The sequence below is a fragment of the Heterodontus francisci genome, chromosome 2 (assembly GCF_036365525.1).
Source record: "Heterodontus francisci isolate sHetFra1 chromosome 2, sHetFra1.hap1, whole genome shotgun sequence".
NCBI lineage: Eukaryota > Metazoa > Chordata > Chondrichthyes > Heterodontiformes > Heterodontidae > Heterodontus > Heterodontus francisci.
Window position 1 is genome coordinate 193,119,778 of NC_090372.1, and position 21,071 is coordinate 193,140,848.

Genomic DNA, 21,071 nt, shown 5'->3' on the forward strand with positions numbered 1-21,071 from the left:
AGTATAAAACTGACCAGCTCTTAAAGAGAAAGGCCGATCCAAATTCAAAGTGGTCTGAATTAAGCAAAATGTTGGTATTTGCATGTGAACCTGAAATGGGAAAATTTAGGTCACATGAGCTTCCTTTGATGAGCTCTGTACAAAAAATAGTAGTATCTGTACAATCCAATAAACTGCTTTTGACAGCACATTTTAATACTGGAGAGACCTGTTTATCTGTCAAAGATAATATCCAGGTCACATGATACATATACAACGCTCAACATGAAAACTGCATTTTTTTCTTAGATGAAAAGACTTCACTGGTACATTTAAGGTTGAGGTAAATGTTTATGTTTACAAAATGTTATCTGAAAATCATTAATCAATTTTGTCCCCCAACTATTACCACACTAAGCACCCACAAATTGTCACATAACATGGACTCAAGTCACCCTATTAAGAGCAGAAACTCCAAACATTTTAATTTCACAATGTGTAAAAACATACAGTAGATTTTTTCGAAGCTTAAGAACTGAAGACCACATGTAGTCATGGAACATAGGTGGAAATCAATTTCTTGCCACAGAAAGCATGGACAGGGTGATGATGGCAATACAAGGAAGGGTGGTTCAATTCTGAAACTATGACACACTCTACTATACTATTGCCTCTCTCACTGATACTGTGTAGGCCACTTTATCAAACTGATGTCTAATAATTCTCTTGTTACTCTCTGCATATTGCATTTTATACTTGAATTCATACAGATTAATTGGTAATATAACAGTCTGCTTCTCTAATGGTAGCTGCTGTTACGTCTAACGGGTGCACTGTTTTGCTATGATCATTCTTAGCGTAGTTTATTAAACCCCAGTTCAATCAACTTTTAAGATATATCACAAAATATGAAGTAAATATTTGTACTGTGTCAATGTAACAAAGTGGAGAAGGAATGATATGGGCTGAAATAGCACTGGGCAGTGTTAACAATCATGGCATTAATGTATTCCTATGCAATTTCTCTGTCCACTAAAAGGAATTAACCTGTTCAAAGTTAAAGATTAAACACCTTCATTAAAATAATGAAGAAAGGAATTTCACTCACATGTGTTTATCTATTAATTACTAACATTGCACAATATATCAACCTTAAAACATTTAAAAGCACCATCAGTGATAGACAAAGACAACATTTAGATAATCCTCCGGCTTAGATGTTGGATGGAGACTTTGTGATTTGTTGGACTTGAGCCCATAACCAGAAAACTGCCACTTAATAAACAATGTTTGGTGAAATCTCTCAAGAGCAATCACTTATCAAAGGATGTAGGATCATAGGGCTTGTTTTCCTTTCTGCCAGGCATGTTAACAAAGGCCTAGTTGGATCTCAAGGCAAGGGTATATAATTCCACAGTTAAAGAAGGATGGAATACACCACTGAGCGTGATCTGAGATATGAGAGACAAAACAATGTAGAATAAGGAGGTTAGAAATTGCCCATAAACATAACAATGGTGTGTGATTTAATGAATGATTGTTCTTACAGTTTGGGTATTCCACTGCACTATATGAGCCAATATGTAGCCAACATAGGAACATACAATGGAATATAACCAACATAACCGAACACTTCAGTTTGAACCACTTGATTTAGTTGTTGGAGCAAGCTGTCCGAAAGGACGTCACCTGAGTAACAAAGCAAAAATGAGGCCACAACAATTAAATGGCTCTCTGCAAAATCAAGCTGTTCATATTAAGTAAAATAACACAGGATAGAGTCTGTTTAGTGGCATGATACATCTTGAAGGTTGGCAATGATTTCTGGCCTCATCGGAACTCTTGATGTGTTATAGGTTGTGACCACCTTCAGCCTTGGTATTATAACTGTTAAATGCCAGGAAGGAGCAGCTATTCCTAATCTGAACCCATATATCTGGATCAGAGAGTGTTGGCAACAGTGGAAAGCAGTATTATTCAAGTGGACACAGCATTAAGGTCACTTACAGTGATTGTCATGCACACAGTTTACTAGAGGAGGCATAACCTTACAATTGAACCTAGACCATTCATGGGTCAGAAAGCATTTCTTCAAACAAAGGGTAGTGGAAGTCTGGAACTCTCCCCACCCCAAAAAAACTATTGAATCTAGGTCAGTTGAAAATTTCAAAACTGAAATTGATAGATTTTTGTCAGATTATTAGGGGTTATGGAATCAAGGCAGGTAGATAGGGTTAAGATACAGATCAGCCACGATCTATTTAAATGGTTGTACAGACTCTAGGGGCTGATTGGCCTACTCCTGTTCCTATGTTCCTACAGGATGTTCAAATCTCCATATTCTGCTTACACACCGTTCAGTCTTTTTGTGTGTGTTTCCAAAAACTCAGCAGGGAGTTCTTTAGAAAGGAAGAGAATAGGCTCTGTTTGATCTGTAACTTAATTCTAACCAAAGCACTTTGAGGCAATTCTGAGAGGTGTGATCGGCAGTATATAAATACAAGACATTTATAAAACAAGCTAATCATCCCCAAGGTTTGACAGCACAGTTCATGAGGAACTAGAGCTTGTTTGCATGGGCAAATTATTTCAACTGCATGGGCTAACAGTCACACGAATACGTTACTTAAGGGCAGAACTAGGTTAGATAATAGGCAGTTTTCCTTCTCTCAGAGAATAGTGCATCTGTCAAACAGGTTGGTTTCTTGTGCAGTGAACACTGATTCAGTGTACGTCCTCCTGAGTGAGCTGGAGGTGTTTCTGGTTGTGGTGGGAATCATGTTGCACAAGATGTAATTACCCTGTAATATGCCAGGAACCATGTGATCTCCTGATTAATTTTGATCACCTAAAGGGGTCAGCGAGGATATTTTCCTAATTTTATTTCCTTAATTGAGTTGGTTTTTCTTTTTTTTTTGCCTTTCTGAAAAGGCTCCTGGTGGAATGGGAAGCATCTATATCATGATGCATCATAACTGTACAGTACAGGCTGGATGGAGCAGCTGGTCTTTACCCGCCTAATGTCAACCCACCCTACCTGTGCTCACATCTAGAGAATGTTACTTTATCAAGTTATATGAATTGTCCAAAGATATGAGTCAAAATGCAGTCTCATGATATCTTATAAGGGGAAATGTTTTTTCCAAAGGACTTACTAAATGAATTGCCCCAACCGTAAAGCTGAAAGAATATTAATTACTGTATAATATAAATAAAACCAATCATTTTCAGGTTCTGCATTATCCGCTCAATAAGTGAACCTATCAGCTGAGGCAACTTTCAACAATCACTTTTAAGTAAGCAGTAAAATGCCTCATGGTGCTTCACACATAAGTCAGATGATTGTTGTATAGGGACAGGAGTGTTGTAAGGTGTAATGTATTATTCTGTTGCTTAGGTAGAGATGTGTTTTACTTGGCTTTTGCCTTGCAAGATCTACTTGCTATGAAGCAGCACGTGCTGTTCAGCACATTTGAAGGTAAATCAGAAGCCAATGACTGCCTTTCATTTTAAACAAATTTTTGTTTACTTTCACTGTGTGTTATGTAGCACTTTAGCAAAGGACATCTGAAGTTTGTCTCAAAACTTTTATATACTTTAACATTCCAGCACAAAGTGTTCTTCTTCTTTGGCCTCCTTGTCTCGAGAGACAATGGGTAAGTGCCTGGAGGTGGTCAGTGGTTTGTGAAGCAGCGCCTCATAAAGGCCAATTTCTAGAGTGACAGACTCTTCCACAGGCGCTGCAGATAAAATTGGTTGTCGGAGCTGTTACACAGTTGGCTCTCCCCTTGCACTTCGTTTTTCTTCCTGCCAACTGTTAAGTCTCTGCAACTCGCCACTCTTTAGCCCCGCCTTTATGTCTGTCCGCCAGCTCTGGCAATCACTGGCAACTGACTCCCACAACTTGTGGTCAATGTCACAGGACTTCATGTCGCGTTTGCAGACGTCTTTAAAGCAGAGACATGGAAGGCCAGTGGGTCTGATACCAGTGACGAGCTCGCTGTATATTGCGTCCTGGGGGATCCTGCCATCTTCCATGCGGCTCACATGGCCAAGCCATCTCAAATGCTGCTGGCTCAGAAGGGTGTATGTACTGGGGATGTTGGCCACCTCAAGGACTTCTGCGTTAGAGATACGGTCCTGCCACCTGTGAGTTGAGACGTCGCTCTTGGCTGATATACGTTGTCCAGGCCTCGCTGCCGTAGAGCAAGGTACTGAGGACACAGGCTTGATACGCGCGGACTTTTGTGTTCCGTGTCAGTGCACCATTTTCCCACACCCTCTTGGCCAGTCTAGACATAGCAGCGGACGCCTTTCCCATGTGCTTGTTGATTTCTGCATCGAGAGACAGGTTTTTAGTGATAGTTGAGCCTAGGTAGGTGAACTCTTGAACCACTTCCAGAGCGTGGTCGCTGATATGGATGGATGGAGCATTTCTGACGTCCTGTCCCATGATGTTCATTTTCTTGAGGCTGATGGTTGGTCCAAATTCATTGCAGGCAGCCGCAATCCTGTCGATGAGTCTCTGCAGACACTCTTCAGTGTGAGATGTTAATGCAGCATCGTCAGTAGAGAGGAGTTCCCTGATGAGGACTTTCCGTACGTTGGTCTGCGCTCTAAGATGGGCAAGGTTGAACAAGCTGCCACATGATCTTGTGTGGAGGAAAATTCCTTCTTCTGAAGACATGAACACATGTGAGAGCAGCAGTGAGAAGAAGATCCCAAATAGTGTAGGTGCGAGAACACAGCCCTGTTTCACGCCACTCAGGATAGAAAACGGGTCTGATGAGGCACTGCTTGCTGAATTGTGCCTTTCATATTGTCATGGAATGAGGTGATGATACTGAGTAGCTTTGGTGGACATCCGATCTTTTCTAGTAGTCTGAAGAGACCACGTCTGCTGACGAGGTCAAAGGCTTTGGTGAGAGCTATGAAAGCAATGTAGAGGGGCATCTGTTGTTCACGGCATTTCACCTGTAGCTGGCGAAGGGAGAACAGCATGTCAATGGTGGATCTCTGCTCGAAAGCCACACTGTGCCTCAGGGTAGACATGCTCAGTCAGCTTCTGGAGCCTGTTTAGAGCGACTCGAGCAAAGACTTTCCCCACTATGCTGAGCAGGGAGATTCCACGGTAGTTGTTGCAGTCACCGCGGTCACCCTTGTTCTTATAGAGGGTGATGATATTTAGTTTAATTTAGAGATACAGCACTGAAACAGGCCCTTCGGCCCACCGAGTCTGTGCCGACCATCAACCACCCATTTATACTAATCTTACACTAATCCCATATTCCTACCACATCCCCACCTGTCCCTATATTTCCCTACCACCTACCTATACTAGGAGCAATTTATAATGGCCAATTAACCTATCAACCTGCAAGTCTTTGGCATGTGGGAGGAAACCGGAGCACCCGGAGGAAACCCATGCAGACACAGGGAGAACTTGCAAACTGCACACAGGCAGTACCCAGAATTGAACCCGGGTCGCTGGAGCTGTGAGGCTGCGGTGCTAACCACTGCGCCACTGTGCCGCCCCAGTGATATTGGTATCACGCATGTCCTGTGGTACTGCTCCTCATATCAGCACAGGCAAAGCAGTTCATGGAGTGCTGAGAGTATAGCAGGCTTGGCAATCTTGATTATTTCAGGGGTAATGCCATCCTTTCCAGGGGCTTTTCCACTGGCTAGAGAATCAATGGCATCACTGAGTTCCGATTTTGTTGGCTGTTCGTCCAGCTCATCCATGATTGGCAGAGACTGGGCTGCATTGAGGGTGGTCTCAGTGACAACATTCTCCCTGGAGTACAGTTCTAGGTAGTGCTCCAACCAACGGTCCATTTGCTTGTGTTGGTCAGTGATCGTTTCCCCGATTTAGACTTGAGGGGGGGCGGTGTGATCTTCTTGATGGTTGGCCCAAAAGCTCTCTTAAAGCCTCTGTTGTTTCCGGCGTTGGAGGCTAGCTGAATACGACTGCATAGGTGTTGCCAGTAGTCATCTGCACAGCACCTGGCTGTTCATTGTGCAGCGCTTCTGGCTACTTTAAGTGCTACGGATGTTAACTCGCTGGGGGCTTTCTTGTAGTTCAACAGTGTAATGCGCTTAGCGGCTATGACAGGTTCCAGCTCTTCAATGTGAGATTGAGACCAGTCTGCATTCTGCTTCTCACGTTTGCCAAAGGTGGTCATTGCTGAGTCATAGATGGCATCTCTAATGTGGGCCCACTTGGTCTCTGCATCCCCTGCAGGAGTGTTTTGAAGGGCTTTTTCAAGTGAATTTAGAAACTTTTGTAACAGCTGTGAATAAGAAATTCTGTTAGTGTTGATGCGCGGGAGGCCTTTCTGCTTGGAGTGATGTAGCTTCTTTGGTTTGAGTCTAACTTTGATGCACACCAGGGAGTGTTCGGTGTCGCAGTCCGCACTGTGGAAGCTGCGTGTGATTTGGACACTGTTTATAGAGGCTCACCTTGTGCTGATGAGGTCCAGCTGGTGCCAACAACGTGATCTTGGGTGTCTCCATGAAACTTGGTGACAGGGTTTAGTATGAGAGAACGAGTTGGTGATGCAGAGGTTGTTAACCATTAACTATTTGCATTAATGTCAATTTCAAAGATGCCTGTTATGGCGTCTTAAGCAATCCATTCATTTCGGGCAGAAACAGCTGTGCTTACTCAATGGTCCACATCTTGTTAAAGTGCTGGGAATGTTAAAATAAAATTGACATTACATATTGTAGCTGTAATGCTAGTTAAGATGTTCTATCGGGAAAGAAATCTTTCATGCTCATCATTTACACTTACATCACGGTATGCAAACTGTAGCTTGCATAATTAGCACAATGGCAGATCATCACCTAATATTATTATCAATGTCATTAGTAAATCATCATGCACTGCTTCTTTAATTATGTTGTCTGCTAACAAGCAGGTAACACGACTTTTAGTTTAAATTCTATCTGTGCATTCAAGTCACTCAACTCTTCACTTTCATGACAAAAACAAACAGAGTTTGAACAAAAAGATCTTTAAGTACTGTAATTGTTTTCTCCGTTATATACCATTGTGATATTGGAGCACATTGAATAGTTATTTATGTAACTGAGTTAACTTCAGGCTGTATTATTGCTTTGTTTATAAATACAAACAAGAGCTGTGACAAATGTTTTTACTGCATTTCCTGGTTTCCCTTTGGATCTGTTTTTTTTCTTCTGCCCTGGTTTCATAGCTTGGTCAAGATCAAAAAGTGCTGCTAAGAATTGCACCATAACTCATCCCATTTGCAATGTTTTATATTAGCATACCAATGTGTTGCCTCACGTGACTACTTTCCATCACAAATCTTATCATGACATTTTGGATGAAGCTGTTTTACCAGCCATCGTGTACAATGAGCTAATTGCCTTAGAATAGAATAGAACATTACAGTGCAGTACAGGCCCTTCGGCCCTCGATGTTGCGCCGACCTGTGAAACCATCTGACCTACCCTATTCCATTTTCATCCATATGTCTATCCAATGACCACTTAAATGCCCTTAAAGTTGGCGAGTCTACTACTGTTGCAGGCAGGGCGTTCCACGCCCCTACTACTCTCTGAGTAAAGAAACTACCTCTGACATCTGTCCTATATCTATCACCCCTCAACTTAAAGCTATGTCCCCTCGTGTTTACCATCACCATCCGAGGAAAAAGACTCTCACTATCCACCCTATCTAACCCTCTGATTATCTTATATGTCTCTATTAAGTCACCTCTCCTCCTCCTTCTCTCTAACGAAAACAACCTCGAAAACAGCCTTCATGCGATCGTACCCACTATGGCGTGTATCTGTGGTGAGTTAGACAAAAAAAAGTGCTGTTTTATAACAATAGGGCTGTTTTCCACATGGGGCATAATATCAGGGTCAATGATTTACAATCACTGAATAAATCTATTTTTTTTTTCAGTTTTAATTAAATGGTGTTCTGGATTTTACGAGCTGTTTGGGGATTGAGTTCCACAACTCTGCCCATTATTCTCTGAAAACTGTAAATCAGTGACCTTCACTTTATATCTATATTCCTGTTGCACCACGTATTTAATGATAATCCTTTGCTATTTTTTAAAACTGATAATAGGAAGAAAGACTTGCATGTTTATAGCGCATTTCATAACCTCAGGATGTTGCAAAGAGTATTACAGCTAATGAAGTACATTTGAAGTGTTATCACTGTTGTAACGTAGGAAACATGACAGCCAAGCAGGTTCCCACAAACAGCAATGTGATTCTTTTTTAAATTTATGTCAACATTTATTGCCCATTCCCAATTCTCCTTGAGAAGGTGGTGGTGAGCTGCCTTGGCTGCTTGCTAGGCTGTTTCTCAGGGCAGTTAAGTCAACCAGATTGCTGTCCCTCTGGAGTCACATGTAGGCCACACTGGGTAAGGCCAGCAGGTTTCCTTCCCTAAACAACATTAGTAAGCCAGTTAAGTTTTTGCAACAATCCCAGAGTTTTGTGAGCACCATTACTGATACTGGCTTTTTAATTCCAGACTTAATTAATTAACTGAATTTAATTCACAAATTGCCATGGTGGGAATTGAACTCATATCTCGAGATTATTGATCCAGGCCTCTGAACGACTAGTCCAGCAAAATAAGCACTATGCTAGCCTATCTGCATTAATAATGATCAGATGATCTGTTTTAGTGAAGGTAGCCAGAGCATTGGAGAGAACTTCCCTGCTCTTGTTCAACATAGTGTCATGGGGTTGTTTACAGCCACCTGAGAGAGCAGACGGAGTCTTGGTTTGTTGTCTCTTCTGAAATACAAAGCCCTCCAAAAGTGCAGCGCTCCCTCAGTACTGCACTAGAGCAACAGCCTAGATTGACAAGCTCCAGTCTGTGGAGTGGGAATTGAACCCATCATCATCTGGACTCAAGAGACAAGTGTGTTAACAACTGAGTGATGTCGGCACTGCATGCCCAATAAACATGGTGTTGCAGATGCACCAGTCAGAGGCAAATACTAGAGAGGATAATTCCTGTGGGAATTCTCTGACTCATCCACCATGACCAGTGGAGGAGCCACAGAAAACCCAGAAACATGTTGTTCACACCATTTACACCTTTTCTGCTGGGCTTTCTGTGGCTCTTACAATGAAGTTAGGTTGGGTGGATGGGAGAAACCCCACAAAAATGGCACTACTGGGAGATTGAATATTAGCTGCACAGGATACCTAGGATTAGACTATTTTTCAGTGTTTGCTGGTGTTTTGGTGATTCTACTGCAATTCCATGCACTTTGATAGAAATGGGGGCAGTGCTGGGTTTTGGGAGCTCGCTAAAAGAATGAAGACATAGCTGGTTTCAGAGCAGTGCCCATTAAGGACAAGCCCAGAAGTGATTGGCAACATCTTTGTGAGACCGAATCCTCCTGGCCCACAAAAAATCGTTACAAAATTTAAGACTTACGTGATGCAATGATTCACCCCTATTCCATTGGTATCTGAAAGCATATTAGGGTTTTACAACAACCATAGGTACTAATTTGCAAGCTTAAGTAGGCTTGCACTTGTTTCGGCAGGATCACTACTCACCTGTTTTCCAGTCCACTCCAAAATTGCAATGGGCTAGACATTGGTGGGAGTGGGTTGATAAGTGGTGACATTTTAAACCATTACCATCAATAATAAAGACAGGATTCACTCCTTCTTACATTGGACGTCCCATAGAAAAGATTCAGATAGGAATTCCACTGCATCCCCATTGTAACTACATACATAGGCTGTTTTTGTGGTGTGTTGAAGATGTTAGTCAGCTTTCGCTTGATTGGTCTGCAGACATTGTTATTACATAGGACTGTAGGATTGTTACCTGTGTTTTATGGACCACATTCTGTCCATTTTTAATTTACATCCACTGGCTTTTCCGAACTGAATAAGTCAGATCCCACTTTTATTGCTTAAGATTACATTATTTTACAGATGATTTCCTGACGTTTTGGTGTTTATACAGCACTTCCATGAAAACCACAAACCAGTGGCTTGGAACCCTTCAATATTGTTAGATGTTTGTTGCCAATTTCAAACAGCTTTCATTGTGTATAGAACTTGTAAATAAATGGACCTGATAAAAGGTTATGTTATGCTAACACAGCCGATTATTTACTTATGTTTGTGTCAGAATTATAATAGCCTTTTCAAACTATTCTGGTGCAACACCAGTTTTCATTATGAAGAATGAGAGTACAGAGATAGGCTTTTTCTTGATCTGGCCAGTACTATACCTAAATATGAATTACTTTTTTAAAAAATTTGTTCATAGAATGTGAGCATCGCTGGCTCGGCCAGCATTAATTGCCCATCCCTAATTGCCCTTGAGAAAGTGGTGGTGAGCTGCCTTCTTAAACCACTGCAGTCCATGTGGTGTAGGTACACACACAGTGCTGTTCGGGAGGGAGAGAGTTCCAGGATTTTGACCCAGCGACACTGAAGGGATGGTGTATCTGGTGCCTAGGTTGATGCCGGGTGGTCCATCAGGTTTCATCCTTCTTAAAGCTTTCCACAGTGGTACAACTGAGTGGCTTGCGAGGCCATTTGAGAGGGCAGTTAAGAGTCAACCACATTGCTGTGGGTCTGGAGTCACATGTAGGCCAGACCGGGTAAGGGCGGCAGATTTCCCTTCCCTAAAAGGACATTAATGAACCAGATGAGTTTTTAAAACAATTCAGTAATTTCATGGTCGTTATTTAATTTATTGAATTTAAATTCTCCCAGCTGCTGTGGTGGGATTTATCTCTGGAGCTTTAGTCCAGGCTTCTGGATTATGAGTCCAATAACATTACCACTATGCTACCATTCCCTTGATGCTAATACTGGGGAATAGTTCCACTCCACCTTGCACAGGCTCAGCTTATTGAGCACAGTACTTATAAAAAATGTTTATTAGAGCTAAGTGATATAGGATTGAAATAGTGAAATTACAAGTCTGTATCTGAAAGTGATAGTGGTGGAAGCAATTTGAGGTGATGAATTAAGAGCATCGCATGAAAAACATTTTGGTTAAAGTTCAATGTTTCCAATAGTGCATTAGTACCAATGCACTAAATATACCTTGTAATAACATTGCAATCAGACCAAATGGACAATGCACTGACTCCAGTTGGTCATTTCCCACATAATCTCAGGGTAAGGCTAGAATCTCTGATGTTAGATTTTGTTCAAATACTGTTACTGACTGTCCTGTGTAATTGATGATAGTTTAGTTGACTTACTGCTATCTTTTATTTCCCCAAGGCTGCCTTTTTCGTGCTAGTGAAGGCTATTTATACGCTGGGACATGGTGCCTCCTTGGTTGCTCTCACGACTGGATCAGCGATTCTTTGTTTTTTTAGGTGAGAAACAATTATTTGTAACATTTCAATTCACAGTAATTCCCTTACATGGTTATTCGGGGGTGTTTGGGGGGAATGGTGGGGTGCGGGCAGCAGTGCTATGACTGTGGTAGTCTTGCATGAGCTTAATGAGTCAGATGACCTAAAGTGCTTTTTTATGTTCACTTCTCGCCATTTTGCTTTATTGAAAATATCCTACTTTTCAGATGTAACTTGTGAAAAGGCTTACCCATACTTCGAATAATTTCACTAGACATTTCCAAGAGCACATATAGAACAATACAAGTATGGACCAAATTTTTTGGCCATTCATTGTCAGTGGGTAGGAGATTTAGCTTGTATGACCATTCTGATCTCTCAGATCCATGCCAAATGCTTCAATGTCCTGAGTTCAGAGAAAGGTCACATTTGTTCCTTTGAAACCTGTAAGGCAGTAGCAGCTGTTACTCGATTACAATTAGCCAAGAGCCAAGGTTCCCATATCTCAAAAGGTGAACATTTAGTTGGCTGCCAGATATATTTCTGCCATGTGGAACGTGTTTTTGTGAGTGGGAACATTTGTTGCACTTTGTCGGGAAAATTAACAAATTAAACTGTGAAGATTAGAGTAAATTTTCCTTAGCAAGGGAATTTCTAATATAAAATAAAAACAAGAAATGCTGTAAATACTCAGCAGGTCTGGCAGCATCTGTGGAGAGAGAAGCAAAGTTAATGTTTCAGGTCAGTGACCTTTCATCAGAAGGGAATTTCTAATCTGGCTGCGGTGGAAGTGAAGTCAGGCACTGCGGGAGACAAACGACTTGTACTATACTATACTTGTACTACACTGACCCACTATACTTTCCTCAAAATGTTCATTATTAAGTAGCTGAAGTGGCTGTTGATGGGCCGAAATAAAAGCAGAGAACGCTTAAAAAAAAATGCATTGTATGTCAGACGATTGGTTGAATTTGGCGAAGCAGCTAGAGTTGGAAAGTTTGTGTTGAAGCAGCAGTAATAGGCAGTAATGAATTACTGCCATGTGAGCAGTTATCTGTGAAGAACCAGGGCTGAAAGGGAGTGTAGCTCACATATAGAGCTACCTCACTTTGACCGCTGAAGTCACGTCAAGCCAAGCGGGCATCATGATCAGCAGCCTACCTCCAGTCCAGCTGCTGTCACAGGGGATGTATCATGCAGGAGCACATGCAAACATATAAAAAAGACACCTTGAGACACATGGGTATTCACGGGTGAAATAGATATCTCATGTTTAATATAATTAAAGCTTCATTGGTACAAGTCCTCAGCCTTGGATGGATAACCGCATTCCACCATTGCTTGATTCTGTCTCTTACAATCCCCTCATATGCCTCACTAACATGCCAATGAGCATGATTGTTTCATTACTCGAATGATGTCACATGGACACTGACTAAATTGGATGTTGCCGTTCATGATGGAGGGCAAAATAGCACGGAGGCAGAAAACTTGACACTACATTGCAGAGTTTTTATCAGAAGTTATTTATTTCAAATCATGGATTTTGTAACTGCTCCATTGTAAGGCTCTGCCTTGCCTTCCTTGCACGCTGCTCAAGATGTCTGCCCTCCGTCACTCTGCTAGGATCTTCAATGGCTGCTTGGCCTTGTGTACCCTCGGTATCCTCGTCGTCAGAGGAAGTTTCATACTCCCACATGTCTTCCTCTGGCAATGCGTCCCCCTTCTGTAGTGCTATGTTATGTAGAATGCAGCAGACCACCATGATGCGCCCAACCTTCTCTGGGGCATACTGAAGGGCTCCGCCAAATCTATTGAGGCAGCGGGACAGTATCTTCAGCATACCACTGACCTGCTCAATGGTCACTCTGGTGAAGCTGTGGCAGGCATTGTAATACTATTCCACATCATTGGTGGGGCTCCTTACAGGCATCAGAAGGGGTAGCCTTTATCCCCAAGAATCCACCCTTGAAGGTGAGTGGGGGGAGTGAAAAGATGGGAAGCAGGCACAGACTTGTAGGAAGTGCTTTCTGTGGTCGCATACAAGTTGTACCTTAATGGGACGAAAACCCTTCCTATTGATGAGGGCGGCTGGTTGGTCCGTGTGAGCCTTGATGGTCACATGCACGCAATCCATCACATCGTTGACCTGTGGGAATCCCACAATAGCCCCAAATCCAATGGCACTCTTGGCCTGACTCTCAGGGTCTGTCCTGTAGCACACATCATCATCGGCCCTCATGAACAGACCATTGGTCACCTCCTTGATACAGCAGTGAGCTGCAGATTGAGAGACCCCAGACCTGTCCCCGGTGGATCCCTGGAATAATCCAGAGGCATACAAGTTTAGGGCCACAGTAATCCTCCGGGCCACAGGCATAGGGTGACCACCAAAACTCATTGGTTACAAATCTTCATTGAGCACTGCGCAGAGGTCAGTGACCACCTCACTGGACAGCTGCAGTCTTCTTCGCCAGTTCCGCTCAGACATCTGCAGGTATGTCAGGCGAGTTCAATATACTCAAATAAAAACAGAAAGTGCTGGAAATACCGAGCAGGTCAGGCAGAATCTGTGGAGAGAGAAGCAGAGTTAACGTTTCAGGTCTGTGACCTTTCATCAGAACAGGTCTATATACCCGATGCTGTATCTGTGCTCTTCGTTGCATTCTCGGCTGCTGCCGTTCACGACTGTGAGGTTCCTCTTGTGCCATAGCTGCCTCTTGGGCACGCCTCCAGCGGATTCACCTTAGCACAGCATGGTGATCCATGAAAACACGATGAATCACACCCATCTCTATCCTCCTTAGACCTTCAGCTTCCTTTAAAGGTTAAGTTTACCTATCTGGGCAAAGAGATGTTGGAATCTTGGTTACGGGAAGCCTGCATTAGCTCCATGGGATGGATTGATGTTGGACCCAAAACATTTCCAAAAGTGCGAGCCATCATGAACAAACCAACAACATTTCAGTGCCCTGCACTGACCTTCCGAAAGAAAACCACCTCTACACTTGCACAGTTCTCCCAAACCCTCCCTTCACAGGCACACCACTTGCAGAGTTCTCCCAACTCCCCCCATCCCCCTCCCCCTCCGCCACCCCCACCACAGACAATGTAGTTACCAAGTTCTTGCAACCAATCATTTCCCCTCGATAACAGCGGTAAAGTAAATTACCCTTTCGAGTCGCCTCGGTGCCACCAGCTTTTAAAGATGTACAACAGAAGGCACGTGTGTGCCACACGCCTAACACAAGATTGCGAACGCCTGGTAAGATTGCTATAAATTACATTCAGATGTATGTTGAAGAGTGTTTAACTTATGTAAATATCAGTGCTGTCCCAGCAGTGTGGAAGTGCCACCCACAGATCTCCCTGCTGAAACAGACCGGAGACTGTTTAACTGTGCATTTCGGTGCTCTTTGCACCTTCTAAGACCACAATTGCCATTTTCTTGTACAATTGGTTTGAGCATGCTCCATGCACACTAGGCTCAGTTGTACCAGGCATTGAAATATCAAAACCCCTCATTATTTTAAATACCTCGATCAGATCTCTTAATCTTCTCTGCTACAAAGAGAAGAATCCCAGTCTTTCTGTTCTGCCCTCAAAACTAAAACCTTTCGCCATTGGTATCATAGGGAATCTCTTGTGTGCCCTTTGACATCCCTCCTGAGTAGGGAACCCAAAACTGGACGCAACAGGCACAAATTTTCTTGACCTTTTCCTGCAAGGAACAACCATTTCTACGTGTGCAAGGGTCAGGGAAGAAGGACAAAGACTTGTTCTGCTGGCTCTCTGACCCTTTTAATCTTGTTACAAGATTTCTGGCATTTCACACAGGGACCAGAGATGCGCTTGCACATGCAGTAAGTGCTGACTCAGGGTGCTGGTGTAAATAAGGTGAGAGATTCCTGCCTTATTCTCCTGGGACTTTGTTCACAAAGGAATCCAGTGACACCTGGGCTATGGCAGAGAATCTATTGGGGTCCTGGGGCAGTCTGACAACAGACAGATATGCCTTTTTATTATTTGCCAATCCTGCAGGAATTGGCGGGTTGTCTTATGAGGGACAGTTGGACAGGCTCGTCTTGAATGTACTGGAGTTTAGAAGAGTAAGAGGCAACTTAATTGACACATGTAAGATCCTGAGGGGTCCTGACAGGGTGGATGTGGGATGTGGGATGTGTCCCCTTGTGGGAGAATCTAGAACTAAGGGTCACTGTTTAAAAATAAGGGGTCGCTCATTTAAGACAGAGATGAGGAGAAACATTTTTCTCTGAGGGTTGTGAGTCTTTGGAACTCTCTTCCTCGAAAGGCAGTGGAAGCAGAGTCTTTAAATATTTTTAAGGGAGAGGGAGATAGATTCTTGATAATCAAGGGGTGAAAAGTTATCAGGGATAGGTGGGAATATGGAGTCAAAGTTACAATCAGATCAACCATGATCTTATTGAATAGCGGAGCAGGCTCGAGGGGCTGAATGGCCTACTCCTGCTCCTAATTCGTATACATGTATGAGCCAATCATGGCTTTCTGATTCTTGATTTTAATCAGCAGTCAGAAGGCCCCTTCCTCTGAGGCCTGAAGTGCAGTAGCAGGCCTGATGTAATCACAGTTACATATATTTCTTAAGCTGAGGGCCCACCCAGGGATGGGCTGCATCAGAGGTGTCTCTTAGCCACGTTACTGTCCTGAGACTAGAAACACCAATACTGTTGTACTATTTATTGCAGGGGCAACCTAACTCTGGATGCACTGTTCCAATCCAGTACCAGAGCAGCATGTTAAAATATCCCTCTCCTCAGGCCCCCTAAACTAGATCTTTTTAATGCTTTGGCCCAGCCAGAAGTCTCCAACAAATTCCATTTTCCTCTCTGTCCCTCTTTAAGCTTAATCCCCTCTTCTGCTGCTGCAGCAGTTGTCACATCTTCCTCCACAGCAGATATGGGCTCTCTCTTGTTGACAGAGATACACTAGGTGCTTGCCCTAAATAGGTAATGAACCTCAACAAAGGAATTGCATTGGGGTCTGACAGGGTCAGGGTGGTGGATGGAAGTTCTACTTCTCGATTCAAGAAAGAAGGTGGAGAGAAAACAGGGAACTACAGGCCAGTTAGCCTAACATCAGTCATTGGGAAGATGCTGGAAACTATTATTAAAGAGGTCTTAACAATGCACTTGGTAAAGGATAGTATGATTAGAATAAGTCAGCATGGTTTTACTAAAGGGAGATCCTGTTTGACAAATTTATTAGAGTTTCTTGAGGATGTAACTAGTAGGGTAGTTAAAGGGGAACCAGTAGATGTAGTATACCTGGATTTTCAAAAAGGCATTCGATAAGGTGTAACATAAAAGATTAATAGGCAAGATAAGGGCTCAAGGGGTAGGGGTAATATATTATCGTGGATAGAGGATTGGTTAACAGACAAGAAGCAGAGAGTGGGCATAAATGGGGCATTTTCAAGTTTTCAGGCAGTGAATAGTGGGGTGTCGCAAGGATCAGTGCTGGGGCCTCAGCTATTTACGCTCTATATTAATGACTTGGATGAAGAGACAGAGAGTAATCTATCTATGTTTGCTGATGATACAAAGCTCGGTGGAAAGGTAAGCTGCCAGGAGGATGTAGAGAGGCTGCAAAGAGATATAGACAGGTTGAGTGGGCAACAAGATGACAAATGGAGTATAATGTAGGGAAATGTGAAGTTGTTCACTTCGTTGTAAAAATAGAAAAGCAGAATATTTTTTAAAAGGTGTGAAACTGGTATGTGTTGATGTTCAGAGAACTTGGGGTACTCATACAAGGAACGCACCAAAGTTAACATACAGGTGCAGCAGACTATTTGGAAGGCAAATGACCATTAGCTTTTATTGCAAGGGGATTGGAGTACAGGAATAAAGCAGTCTTACTAAAATTGTACACGGCTTTGGTGAGACCGCACCTGGGATACTGTGTGCAGTTTTGGTCTCCACATTTAAGAAAGGATATACTTGTACTGGAGGCAGTGCAGCAAAGATTTACTAAATTCATCCCTGGGATGAGAGGGTTGTCCTTTGATGAGAGGCCGAGTAAATTGGGCCTATATTCTCTGGAGTTTAGAACAATAAGAGGTGATCTAATTGAGACATACAAGATTCTGAAAAGGCTTGATAGGGTAGAAGCTGAGAGATTGTTCCCACTGGTCAGGGAATCTAGAACATGGGGACACACTCACAGGATAAGGGGTCAATCATTCAGGACTGAGATGAGGAGAAATTACTACAACTCAAAAGGTTGTGAATCTTTGGAATTCTCTACCCCAGAGGTTTGTGGATGCTCCATCACTGAATACATTTAAGGCTGGGATAGATAGATTTTTGGCCTCACAGGGAATCAAGGGATATGGGGAGTGGGCGGGTAAGAGGAGTTGAAGCCCAAGATCAGCCATGATTATATTGAATGGTGGAGCAGGCTCGATGGACCATATGGTCTACTCCTGCTCCTATTTCTTGTGTTCTTTGCTTCTTTGGTAGGAGGAAGAAAATCCAGTCCATACTTTGTTGATTCTCTGGCTTTGTTCATTGCTTTCCTTTAGTGATGGGACATGCTAAGTGTTAGATCTACGAAAGCTCTTGGATCTCTTTCAACCTCATGCTTAGCTAGTCCAATACCAGTCACATTTGTTCCATTTTTTTTCTTTCAATCTTAAATAGCTTGCATTTCCCATTTAAATTTCACTGTTGCACCCATTTACCGAACTGGATCGTCCTATGTGAAGCAATGTTGCATAAGGAACAGGATCAGGAATAAGGCCCCTCACGCCTGCTCCATCATTCAATAAAGGTCATGGCTGAACTTGTACCTCAGTTCTATTTTCCTGCATTATTTCCCATAACCTGTATATTTACCACCAGCTAGAATAATAGAATCAGTGACAATTTAATTGTAATAATTACTGCTATTCCAAATTATCTATTTAATATTAAACATTGCATTAATAGAATGGCACTGATTGGAAAAGGCAGTTATTAGAAGGGAGAGGGTATCATTTCAAAAAGCCACTTTATTGGTATGGTTAATACCTCCCACTGACTTCCATTCATAATCACAGACATTAATTTTTGCCTTTTGCATGAATATGAATAAAGAGCTCTTCTGAGCATCTGAAGGCTTCATTATTCTTTACTCTTGAGCAGTAGCTAAAATATTTTATGCATGTTAAACAATGGCTATTATTTTTGATACACCCAGTTTGATGATGGTGTGATTATTTGTCTTATTTCAGAAAGGGTTGATAACAGCTTCAACTTACAACTTATAGAGTGTGTAATTTAATTTTGTTTAAAAGCCTGGCACCAGGCAGCTTGCTTCCCCATCTGCAAAGAAAATCAATATCTCTTTTCTTCTTTGGCCTCCTTGTCTCGAGAGACAATGGGTAAGCAACTAGAGGTGGTCAGTGGTTTGTGGAGCAACGCCTGGAGTGGCTATAAAGGCCAATTCTGGCGTGACAGACTCTTCCACAGGTGCTGCAGATACAATTGGTTGTTGGGGCTGTTACACAGTTGGCTCTCCCCTTGCGCTTCTGTCTTTTTTCCTGCCAACTGCCAAGTCTCTTCAACTCGCCACTCTTTAGCCCCGCCTTTATGGCTGTCCGCCAGCTCTGGCGATCACTGGCAACTGATTCCTACGACTTGTGGTCAATATCACAGGACTTCATGTCGCGTTTGCAGACGACTTTAAAGCGGAGACATGGACGGCCGATGGGTCTGATACCAGTCACGAGCTCGCTGTACAATGTGTCCTTGGGGATCCTGCCATCTTCCATGAGGCTCACATGACCAAGCCATCTCAAGCGCCGTTGGCTCAGTAGGGTGTATATGCTGGGATGTTGGCTGCCTCAAGGACTTTTGCATTGGAGATAAGGTCCTGCCACCTGATGTCAAGGATTCTCCGGAGGCAGCGAAGATGGAATGAGTTGAGACATCGCTCTTGGCTGATGCACGTTGTCCAGACCTTGCTGCCGTAGAGCAAGGTACTGAGGACACAGGCTTGAAACACTTGGAATTTTGTGTTCCGTGTCAGTGCGCCATTTTCCCACACCCTCTTGGCCAGTCTGGACATAACAGCGGACTCCTTTCCCACACACTTGTTGATTTTTGCATCGAGAGACAGGTTACTGGTGATAGTTGAGCCTAGGTAGGTGAAATCTTGAACCACTTCCAGAGCGTGGTCGTCAATATTGATGGATGGAGCATTTCTGACGTCCTGTCCCATGCTGTTCATTGTCTTGAGGCTGATGGTTAGGCCAAATTTGTTGCAGGCAGCCGCAATCCTGTCGATGAGTCTCTGCAGACACTCTTCAGTGTGGGATATTAATGCAGTATCGTCAGCAAAGAGGAGTTCCCCAATGAGGACTTTCCGTACTTTGGTCTTCGCTCTAAGACGGGCAAAGTTGAACAACCTGCCATCTGATGTTTTGTGGAGGAAAATTCCTTATTCTGAAGACTTGAACACATGTGAGAGCAGCAGGGAGAAGAAGATCCCAAACAGTGTAGGTGTGAGAACGCAGCCCTGTTTCACGCCACTCAGGATAGGAAAGGGGCCTGATGAGGCACAGCTATGCTGAATTGTGATTTTCATATTGTCATGGAATGAGGTGATGATACTTAGTAGCTTTGGTGGACATCCGATCTTTGCTAGTAGTCTGAAGAGACCACGTTTGCTGACGAGGTCAAGGCTTTGGTGAGATCAATGAAAGCAACGTAGAGGGGCATCTGTTGTTCACGGCATTTCCCCTGTAGCTGGCGAAGGGAGAACAGCATGTCAATGGTGGATCTCTCTGCTCGAAAGCTGCACTGTGCCTCAGGGTAGACACGCTCAGCCAGCTTCTGGAGTCTGTTTAAAATGACTCGAGTGAAGACTTTCCCCACTATGCTGAGCAGGGAGATTCCATGGTTGTTGTTGCAGTCACCACAGTCACCCTTGTTCTTATAGAGGGTGATGATATTGGCATCATGCATGTCCAGTGGTACTGCTCCCTCATCCCAGCACAGGCAAAGCAGTTCATGGAGTGCTGAGAGTATAGCAGTCTTGGCATTCTTGATTATTTCAATATCTTGATCACAAAAAGGCCACAATCTGTGCCAATGACCCCAGGAACTGACAGAGCAGGGAATTTATCTGACTTACTTAGCAAGTTTTATTTTGTTACATCATGCCCTGTAAAGACATATCATTTTCCTAACTTTTAAGATATGACCTTTATTCGATGCAGACTTTTTGAAATTGACTTTTCCTTTAAAAAACTGGACAAAATGCTGCAAAGATGGCCACTGAAGGTCCAATAATTGGACTGTGTATTCAAAAGCTGCCTCACAGTCTCAAAAGGATACATTCCACACAAAGAGATGTTAACTACACTCATCCTGAAACCATCAAAATATGTTCCTGAATTAAATGGTTTTCTTCTGAGACAAAGAAAGTGTGAATAGCCACCTCATAAAAGAATGTTACCCATCCAGACATTAATAGATACCATGGATTCCGCATCCTGTTCCATTATGTGGTTACACCAGGGGAGAAGACCATGTGCCAACTAACAGAAATGCTAATGTGATGGTTTTTGACCTTAAAAGGTAGCAGAAGGGAGAGGTCAAACAACATCACAGAAAGCAGTCTACCCGGTGGCTGTGGAAGTAAGTCAACCAGGCAAGGAAGGAACCCTTCTGCTAATTCTACACTTTAACTTACTGCAGCAGAGAACTGAAAGTGACCACC

The 21,071-nt window shown here is 43.0% G+C and overlaps 1 protein-coding gene across 2 annotated transcripts in view; it reads left to right on the forward strand.

The window, feature by feature from the left end:
• vipr2 (vasoactive intestinal peptide receptor 2) overlaps positions 1-21,071 on the forward strand; it is a 168,542-nt gene that overhangs the window by 86,728 nt on the left and 60,743 nt on the right. For both annotated transcript variants that reach the window (XM_068014986.1, XM_068014987.1), the window contains one exon: positions 11,248-11,345. In XM_068014986.1, the coding sequence (XP_067871087.1) occupies positions 11,248-11,345 (98 nt within the window). The remainder of the gene's footprint in view (positions 1-11,247; positions 11,346-21,071) is intronic.